A 9,991-nucleotide genomic window follows, 5' to 3' on the forward strand; every position below is an offset into this window, starting at 1 on the left:
TCAGCATACAGCCGGCCAGGTTGTCCACTGCACAACTTGAGGTTGACCAGTGTGCACCGCACTGCTAAAGCAGCCCTGTGAGTTCACTCTGCACCAGGCTCTGTGAACAGCACCACCATCTAATGCCCAGGTACTGCAGCTGCCGGGGTGCTTGTGTCCATTTGTCTGCAGCGCGGTTCTGGGGGATTCCCACAGGATCCGTGCGTCAGACCTGCCCGGGCTGAGTGTGGCCTGCAGGTAGCAGGACGGGAGGCTGCACTGCTGGGTGGCAGGGCCGGGAGCCTGGAGCCCTGCCGCTGACGCCCTCCCCTTGCTCTGCCGGCCAGCAGAAGCCATCGTGGAGTCAGCCCTGTACAAGTGCGTGCTGAAGCCCCTGAAGGAAGCCATCGACTCGAGCCTGCACGAGCTCCACAGCCAGGACGGCTCCCTGCGGCAGCTCAAGGAGAACCAGCAGGTGGTCCTGGCCACCACCACCACTGACCTGGGCGTGACCACCAGTGTGCCCGAGGTGCCCGTCATGGAGAAGATCTCGCAGAAGCTGGCTGCCATGCACAAGGCCTACTCTCCAGAGAAGAAGATCTCCATCCTGCTCAAGACCTGCAAGCTCATCTATGATTCCATGGCGCTCGGCAACCCAGGTAGAAGGGTTCCTGGCCATGGGGCGGGTCAGCCCCGTCTGTCCCCACCCTTGCGTCCCCACCCTCTCCCAGCTTCGGGCTGCGGAGCCCCATTGTGCCCACAGCGGTCAGTATGTACGGGTCTGTGTCCAGATTTCCCCTTTTCGTGAGGACACTGGTCATGGCTGGTAGGGGCTTTCCCTGCTCCACTGTGACCTCATGACCAATCACATCTGCGGTGACCCCATTTCCAAATAAGGTCCCCTTCTTAGGTGCTGAGAGTTCGTTCTTGGGCTTGGGCTCAGCGTGGCTCCCACGTCTGCAGTGAGCCATGGCGGGCTGAGCTGCCCAGGTGAGGGCGGCCACACTGCAGCAGTGGCTGCCAATGGCTTGCGCCGAGGTTCCTGGGTCACAGCTCGTCTTCTTGCATGGGGTTAGTCCAGGCTTGTGCCCAGGAGAGCACACCCCGGCCTGCGGGGGCCTGGCCTGCACTCACAGGCTGTTGCAGATACAAGTGGTTCATTTGTTTAGTCAAAACCTGAACCCTGGCTCATGGGTGAGGAGCATTTCCCTGGCAAGGTCACATTGCAAGGGGTGCAGAGGTAGGGAGCGGGGTCCTCACACTGTTTATAATCAGTTTACCCAGCACTGCTCCAGGCAGCTTGGAATAGACACTAATGCACACCTTCTTGAGCAGAATGCTGGCTGCATTCCATCCCCCACCCAACCTGTCAGCCGGATGCCCAGGTGCAGTGAGCACCCATGGTAATGAAGAGTGGGAAGATGGTCATCTCTATAACCATACAGACCTGGATTCAAATCCCTGGTTTGTATGACCTTGAGTGATTTACTTAGTCCCTTAAAGCCAATTTCCTCATCTGTGAAGGCTGCTTTACAGATAGGGGAAACTAAGATCCTCATGGCCCATCTCAGTCACTGAGAATATGGAGACAACTTGTGTGGAGAGCTGTCCTCAGCGCTTTGCCCTGCGGGTGCGGCTGTGGCCATCCTTAGAGAAGGACAGGCCAGTTAGGGCGGAAGCTAGCAGAGGGCTGTTGTCGGGTGTGGATGTGGCAAGGGTAGGGTCCCTTCTCCTAGAAAAGCTTCCCTGGCACAAGCCCAGCTCCAGGTAAGAATCATTTTTCGTGCTAACCTGACATGTGCCACGGTGAGAATGAATGTTATTTCCCAAAGGCAGGCACCACGCTAAGCTAGAAATGTGGTTGGGAGATAGAGGGCTGTAGCAGGGGTCATGAAGCTCTTATCTTCACAGGGTGGACTTTAGTCTTGGGCATCAGGTGACTTGTGCAGTCTGCAGGCCAGTGAACAGGACAAGGATACAAACACAACCCAGTACCCACCCAAAAGAAAGTTCCCACAGAAATAAGGCAGTGTTTGCAGGCAGCCTGCAGAACCCAGAGCTCTCAGAGAGATGGGCAGGGACAGCCCCAGGGGCTGGAGTCCTGGGAGGCTTGGCCTGGCTGCAGGGGCCTTCTCAGACTGAGCGAGTCAGTTCTGGATCTGAGGCGGGTAGGCAGGATTGGGCTGTCCTGCAAGATGGGTAGAGGGAACATCAGAGAAACTGAGTCAAGCCAGAAAGGAGAAAGAGCCCTTTGCTGGGGGCAGCCTCACACGAGGAGGGATGTGGAAGAGCCAGACCCAGTTTCTGTCTCCAGCTCTGCTGCTTAAATGACCCAGCGCGCAGCCCGCCTCCTGCTTCCTCCCGGGTGAGGGGCATAGCAGTCCGCACTGGGAGCCACCTTGAAACTTAGAGGAGGCCCACACCTTGCAGGCAGCTGCACCTCCTAATACCAATGTCCCTGTCCCTGGTTGGCACCTGTGGGAGGAGGAGTCAGGCTCAAGAGCATATCAGGTCCCCATGCTACCCCAGCTTGACCCTGGGAAAGGGCAGGTCAATTCTCAGCGTGCCTCGGTTTCCCCAGAAGCCTCTGGCTTCCTGGAATTTTCTGAAAACCCATCACGTGGCCATGACATTCGCTATCTGCAGATTTGGTTACTGAAAACTTACCCAGAGCAGGGACGGGGAGGGAAGGGGAAAGAAAGGCAGCTGGTGGAGCCAGTAAATTGGCAACAGCAGTGGGGAGACAGAGTGGAGGGGCCTGTAATCTCTGCCGTCTCAGAGACCACCCCACCAGCACCAGGGACTCTAAGCTGTGGAGGTCAGGCCAGCGCCAGGGCTCTGAGCCAAGATTTCCCACCAGAACCAGTGGGTTCTCACCAAGGGAGCACGGGGCATCCCTTCCCCCACTGGCTGGGTCCTGGCAGGGTGTCCAGTGGTGCTGGATTTAATCTCAGCCCCTGGCAGGTTGGAGCCGCCCCGCCTCGGAGCCTCAGCTGCTTCTCTGACAAGAACAGGGATGGTGTGGCTGGCCTGCAGCCCTGGGTTTGAACCTGGCTTCCCCACATAGTCTTGGACACCCATCTCACGGGGCCTCCGCGTGCACATGGAGGGGACAGCCCAGGGGGTGTCCCTGAGCAGAAGGGAGTTTGTGAGTCACCTCACCACTGCCTCAGTGTCCCCACCCTTAAAACAGGGCTGAGGACACCTCTGGAGGCTCTCAGGAGGAGGCCTGAGTGCGTGTGAGCGCTCAGATGTTAGGGTACAGGCACCACTGCCTCTCACCGCCGTCTGATCTGTGGGAGACACGATGCTCTTAGTGGTTTCCCAGCTGGGTTCACCATGCACCCAGGGCCACCAGGCAACAGGCTCAGGGCCAGCCTTGCCACCGCCGACAGCCGCGCTGGAACGTTTTTTACACATGGGGTTCTGCATGAGCTTTTGTTTGAAATAAATAGTTCTACTGCTTTTTTTTTAGTCTTTTACTTGGAAATAATTTCAAACAGCCCAAGAATAGAAGCAGGGTACTGAAATAGGCATATGGGCAAGCTCTTGTGTATTGTTACCGTCTTACCCCAACTGCTTTCTCTCTCTCTGTGCACACAGAGTTCTTTCTGAATCATATAACGGATGTTAGCTGCCCCGGGCCCTCTGCCCCTAGACACTTTCCTGAGTGCGCCATGGAAGGTCTGGTCTGGAAGCACGAAGGCTGCACACCCCTGTACCGCCACTCGGGATTTGTCCACTTCAGAAGTTTGCACTGCTTTGGTCTCTTGGTCCAATAAGGTCCTTGTTAGCGCCCCTCTCCAGGTCGGGATCCAGCCAAGGGCCAGATACTCCCTGTAGCAGGAAAGCTGTTTCCCCTACTTTAATTTGGAATATTTGCACAGCCCGTCTCTCTCGTTCATAACACTGGCAGTTTTGAGACTGAAATGCAGACTTCCTTCCCCACCCCCTGCTTTTTCCTTTACGTGAAAGTTCCCCATTTTGTGTTCATCAGATGTTTCTTCATGATTAGGTTGAGGTTACGCATTCTTGGCCACATCCCCATCTACTCTCTTCTGACTCTGACACTGGGTGATTTTAGGACAAGGCCCCAGGCCTTGGACTCCCAGCCATCTCCCGTGTGGTGTTCCCAGTGGCTTTTGCCGTCTGTAGCCTTGGGACTCCAGATGGGGTCCAGAGACCAGCAATCCTGCACTGAAGGCGGAGGAGCTCTTAGGGACCCCATGGAGAGGCAGAGCTGGAGCCTGTGTCCTCCACACAGAAGACAGCCCCTCCCAAGCTTACCACTGCTCTCCTGCCCGGGGCTACCTCTGGCCTTCCAGAATGAGGCCCCTGCCTGCCTCTGCCGTGGCCTTGATGGTGTAACAGCAGCTCCGTGCAGTTCTTGCGTGGCCCACTGAAAATAAGAACACAATGGGGCCAGGCTGCAGGAGAGACTATGGAGGAGCATAAGTGGGTGGTCTTGGAAGCACAGGATCTGATTCCCAGGCTGTGCTGTCCTTTCCAGCAGGACAGCTGCAACAACCTGAGAGCCGAACCCTAAACCACCTCACCCTGCGCCTCTGCTTTCTTCACTGTTCCAGCCAGCCTTGCATTTCACAATGGCAGCTGACTACCTGGGTCAGGCGGGTTGGGGAGTTTACAGAGGCAGAAAGCCTGGGATAGACTGTCTGTACCCAGGAGCAGGCCCAGCTCCTGCGGGTTCGTGAGGCTTGGTGAGAGCAGCAAGACTTCTAGATTCTGCTCTTTTACTTTAGCCAGCAAGTGATTCCCTCCTCTTTGATGACTAAGGCTAAACATTGAAAAGCAGGAGAAATAGATCCAAGCCAGGAATCCTCTGGGGGGTGATGGGATACAGGGTCAGATCTTCTAACCTGGTGCCTTCAGCATTCTGGTGCCAAAGGACTTCCGGAGATGCCACCCAGCTCTCATCCTGGGACATGGAGTACACATGGCCAGGTGGCTTGATGTGGGACCAGCAAGCTGGTGATGGGGCCCAGGTCCCTTGACATCCACCTCCCGGGAGACCATGAAGTGCAGAGTTCATGGATGGTTCAGGCAGGGCCAGTGCTGGGAAAGTGGATTGGTGGAAGGTTCTGATGCGGAACTCAGGGGCCTTATGACATTGACCTAGGGCAAAGAAGCCAGAGAGGAGTTCAGACTGTTGGTTTTTAAAATCTGTACTAGAAAAACTAAAATGACTTGTGATGACAAAGGTTGTTCATGTTTAATGTTGAAAAATTGATCAGTGGTGGTGTTTTGGAGAATTTCTTTCTAGTCTCAGATGATAGATAATTAACTGAGGAAATACTGGCTGCTGTAACATCTAAAGTCGACTATCTACACTGCCTACAGCCCAGGCACACAGCAGGCACCATGCTGAGGACTTGCCATCTTTTCCTTACATCCTCATAACTACTCCACAGCAGGTGGACATCATTGTGCCCCCTCTTTCCAAGGAAACTGAGGCCCAGTGCAGTCAGGCAGCACAGCCAGCGCCACTCTGAGCAGCTGAGCAGTAGACCAGGTCTGGACCCCCGGCCTGCATCCCCAGCCGGCCTCCCTAGGGTCACCAGCAGTCGGAGATGGCCTGGGAAAAGACAGGCCCAAGTCACGGGAAAAGTTACTTCACCCTGCAGCGCGACGCTTCTCAGAGCCAGTCTGGGTGGCTGCGGTTGCCTGCCCGCCTCCATAGCAGGCTGAGCTCTCTGAAGAGGAAGCCTGGAGCTGCGGTGATGCCAGATGGGAGCAGTGCTGTTGCTCCAAGCAGAAGTTAGACTTAACCAAAACTCTGCAAAGGGCAGGCCACCAAGCGGAGCTCAGGAGCTCAGCAGGAAGGAGGGGCTGGCTCCCTGCCTCACCCAGCCACAGAGTGCAGAGGTGACCTCCCCCGTGCCAGTCTTCTCCCCGGGTCCTGAGTCTCTCGGCCAGGAGCTAGGAAACCAGGAATTTTCAAACTGGTTCCAGGGAACTGTCTAGGGGCCCACACAGAGGGAGTGGCCCTGAGGGTGCCGTCGGGAGACAGAGGCGAACTGGGCAGCCAGCCCTGTCACCCCACCCTGGCCAGCCAGAGAAGCTCACTTGTGTGTGAGATGCCCTCCGAGAAAGGCCTCCACTTTAGAAGAGGGTTCAAACCCCACCACACTAGACAATCTCGACTTACTGCCTTCTTATGCTTTCATCGATAAATCCATCCAACATTGAAAACCATCTGCTGACAGTAGAGATGGGAACAGAAAACCCTGAAAGGCCAGTCCCTGTCTTTAGGGTGTTCACAGATCAAGCAAGCAGGGTAAGGGTCTGGGTGCCGAAGCCATGTGCTTCCTGGCCCAGTGCTCGGGGAAGGCCTCTCTGAGGAAACTTACTTACTTTTCTACTCTGCAGTAATAGGACCTGGGGAGCCCATTATAAGGGTGTCAGACCTGGTTGGTAGGGTGTTCCAAGAGAAAGCAAGTTGCTTTCAGCAGTAGCCGTGGCAGTGGGCAAAGATCCAAACTCATCACAGTTATGAGCCTGGTGTGCCCCAGGATTGTTGCACCAGCTGTCTGCTCCCAGAAAGAGCCCATCGGCATGACTGGGATGGGAGTAGTTATGATAAAAGGATAAATTTTTTTCTAGATTAGGAGTCTGTAAACCATAGCCACCAGCCAACTTGGACCTGCCACCTGCTATTATATATTTATTGTCATTGAAACATAGTCGCATCTATCTATGTACACACTGTGTAGGGTTGCTATGTTACAGTGGCTCCATTTAATATTCAGGACAGACACTGTATCGCCTGTAAAACTGAAAATTTTTATCATCTGATCTGATAACAGAAAGAAGTTTGCTAATCTGTCTTTAAATAATGCTTCCTAAATGACCAGACTTCCTTTCAGCCGTGCATTTGATGCTCACAACAGTGCTACATAACAGTTATTCCCAGTTTTCAGGTGGGAAAAATGAGGCCCAGAGTGCCTTAGTGAGTGATCTTACACTGTACAACTCACCAGACGGCAGTTAGGGGCCTCCGGACCCCACCGTCTGCGCCATCCCAGAGAGCACCCTTGGGATCATTTCTGAAACAGAGCTTTCCCGCTCGGAAGGCCCCCTCCTGCTCTGTACAGCTCAGCCTGAGCAGTTCCTCATACTACAAATGGCAAAGCAGATGGAACTTGGCAGGAAAGAAAGCAGAAATCACCAGGAAATGCAGGTTGCAGCCAGCAGGGCTTCGGGATGCACAGCCAGGCGGGTGCCGGTTAGATGTTCGGATCTCCGGAGACTTGTTTTGCTGCTGTGTCCAGCATCCCAGTGCTGTTGCCTGGGGCCCTCTGTGCACAGGCAGAGCCCGGAACTGGGGTTCCCAGCTTCCAGGAAGGAGACAAAGCCCTAGTTACACGGAGAGCACGCTTCAGCCACACTTGATGCTTGCATAGGCCTGGGGGGGCCACCATGGGTCAGAGGGCCTTGTGCTCGCTTCTTCCCAAAGAGGGGGAAGACCCGGGCTCTGGTCCCAGTGTGATTGGACCTGTTGCTTCTGAGGCCATCAGTGCACTGAAACTGGCTGCTTACCAGTTCTGGAGAGGCAAATGCCACAGTCTCTTCATGCAAACAGTTACAACTCAGACTCTGGCAGACGCAGCAAGTCGGCTTTTGTTTTGCTTTTTCCTTTCAACAGCCCTTTGGGAAGTCACTCCCAGCAGACCCAGGATCTGTGACTGCAACCCTGAGCCCAGGCAGCCAGAAGAGGGTCCAGTGAGAACATGGGTGGGACTCGGCTCTGTCCGCAGTCGGCGTCCTACGTCCAAGCCCTGTGCTGGGGGCTGGAAAAGATGGGACAGAGTCTCAGAGAGGTCTAGTGATGCAGGGCAGCTCACACAGCCCCTTCTGTGCTGTCTCAGAGCTCACAGCTGAGGAATGGGGAGGCTCTGAAACAGTGTGGGTACCTGGGAGCTGGAGCAGGATTGGGGAGAAACAGAGTGGGCAGTGGAAAGGTAGGGAGGGTGTCCCAGGCAGAGGGAACACTGTGCTGAAGGCCACAGAGACCACAGAGAGACAGCATCGTGAAATATGACCCGGGAGGGTGACGGATGGGTGGTCCTGAGGTAGGGAGCAGAGTGAGCACCGTGACTGGGGCTGCAGGTGAGTTAGAGGTGGATACAAGGCCCGGCTCATCACATCCTTGCCATGTGACCTTGGGCAAGTAGCTTGACTTCTCTGAATCTTGCTTCGCTCCTCCATAAGAGGAGGCAGTGAGCTGAGCTCACCTCCCGGAGTCTCTGTAAGAATTCATCGGTATGCTACTCACAGAATCTGCTTTTTCGTACCTGGGATGGAACTCGGAACCTTGTGCTTACAAGACAGGCGGTGGCAGCACCGCTGAGCTACATCCCCGGCCCTGCTTTGCCTTTTAAAGTGTCACACAAATGTGGCTGTCTGGAGGGTGAGGTCAAATTGCAGGTTGTGGAAGACAAGGGTGGGACGGGCCAGGCAGGTGGGTGTGGCGGGCTCCAAGGGCAGGAACGCAGGTGACCTGCGCGGAGGCCCCTGGCTGGGTGGATTGCAAGGGGCTGGCAGGGCGAGTCGTCAGCGAGGGTCTCGGGCGCACTCGTGGAAAGTGGGCCTTGACTAGCAATGGGGAGCCACAGATGATTCTTGGGAAGGGACCAGCCACAATCAGACCTTCCCTTTAAGGAAGGAAGCTGCTGGGCGGGCTGAGGGTGAGACTGGAAAAAAGCTATAGGTGAGCGCAGGAAGTGGTCAGATGGGGGACTCCGAGTGGGGGAACGGGGAGGACCCCAGCCTTCCATGTGGGGACCCAGGGCGCGGCTGCCCTGGGAGGAAATGTCCTCGGGACTGAGTCAGAGCTGGGCCCTCGCGCATTCATTGACTCACCCGGAACTACTTCCTGTGCGCCAGGCTGTGAGTGCCGGTAGGCGGTCCGGGAGACAGACTCGGCATCCGAACATCCTGTGGAGGGCACCAAGGAGCTGGACCCCAAATTCCTGCCTTGGGGATCAGCAGGGATTCCTCCAGGGGAACATGGAACGGAGAAAAAGAGCAAAGGATTCTCTGTCCTCTGTCGCACCACACGGCCCAGCCTCCAAGCCCCTGAGCCTGGCCCCGGCCTGGACCATCCTGAGGCTGAGAGTTCTGACCCTTGGCAGGGGCTGCCCTGTGCCCTGGGGAGCCCTCAAAGCGCCCCTGCTCCTCCCCTGTGGGGGGCAGAACCACCCTGGCTAAGAACCACTTCCTGGCAGCAGAGCAGCTTGCCTGATTGCATTCCTGGGGCAGCTTTACAATAGTAAGGAAAAAAAACACATTCTTGGAGTTGGAGTGCAAATTAAGTCAGCTCTGAGGCAAGGCCTGAGTTGTAAGTGAACCTTTCAGGTTCGGGTTCAGGGCCACACCATCAGACTCGCCTTGTTCCCTGTCAACCAAAAAAAAAATAAATAAATAAAAATATCCGTGTGCCAGGATTTTAATAATTAAACTATCCACGTGAACAACAGTTCCAAACACGAAATAATAATTCCCCAGGAACCCCTCGGGCTCACAAAGGGCCCAGGAAACTCCTCTGGATGCATTCTGAGCAGGGAGGGCTCCAAAGCCAGGAACGAAGAGGGCTGGGGCTGCAGAGCTCAGGTAGGAAGAAGAGGGGTCATTTTTAGTTTTCACTGGAGCATGGCAGGGGCACGCCATGTAAATCCTGTCATGGTTTTCACAGCGATACCCCACGTTATCTGTGTCCCTTCATATATGACTAGAAATGCAGGCTCAGAGAGGTAAAGCAAGTTTGCAGAGGTCACACAGCTGGTAGGCTGTGCGCTGAGACCTACCATCTAGGTCTGACTGACTCTGCTTTTCATTGTCATGAGTTGCCAACCCCTTCAGCCTGTTCATCTTAAGGGTGGAAAACCTGAGCCACCGAGAAAGCAGAACACAGATACCAATAATAGTTCTTTCTGTAGCCCTTTACAGCTGCTGCCTCAAGTTCATATTCTTTTTTTTTTTTTTTTTTTTTTTT

At 55.1% G+C, this 9,991-nt stretch overlaps 1 protein-coding gene and 1 long non-coding RNA gene across 3 annotated transcripts in view; one reads left to right on the forward strand and one right to left on the reverse strand.

The window, feature by feature from the left end:
- The window catches only part of Rin3 (Ras and Rab interactor 3), a 97,285-nt gene that overhangs the window by 77,008 nt on the left and 10,286 nt on the right, over positions 1 to 9,991 (forward strand). The window contains exon 7 of the mRNA XM_019205252.2: positions 330 to 638. Within this exon, the coding sequence (XP_019060797.1) occupies positions 330 to 638 (309 nt within the window). The remainder of the gene's footprint in view (positions 1 to 329; positions 639 to 9,991) is intronic.
- Positions 3,340 to 9,991, reverse strand: part of LOC104851853 — an 8,292-nt gene continuing 1,640 nt past the window's right edge. The window contains exons 2-5 of one of the 2 annotated variants that reach the window (XR_004518331.1): positions 8,860 to 8,994; positions 7,166 to 7,787; positions 4,857 to 5,112; positions 3,340 to 4,378 (exon numbers count right to left, since the gene is read on the reverse strand). This is a non-coding gene — a long non-coding RNA (uncharacterized LOC104851853). Of the gene's footprint in view, positions 4,379 to 4,856; positions 5,113 to 7,165; positions 7,788 to 8,859; positions 9,403 to 9,991 lie in introns of those variants that run through there. The other variant, XR_777325.2, reaches the window with a different exon arrangement.

The sequence above is a fragment of the Fukomys damarensis genome, unplaced genomic scaffold (genome assembly GCF_012274545.1).
Source record: "Fukomys damarensis isolate Sample0158 unplaced genomic scaffold, DMR_v1.0_HiC HiC_scaffold_21, whole genome shotgun sequence".
Taxonomy (NCBI): Eukaryota; Metazoa; Chordata; class Mammalia; order Rodentia; family Bathyergidae; genus Fukomys; species Fukomys damarensis.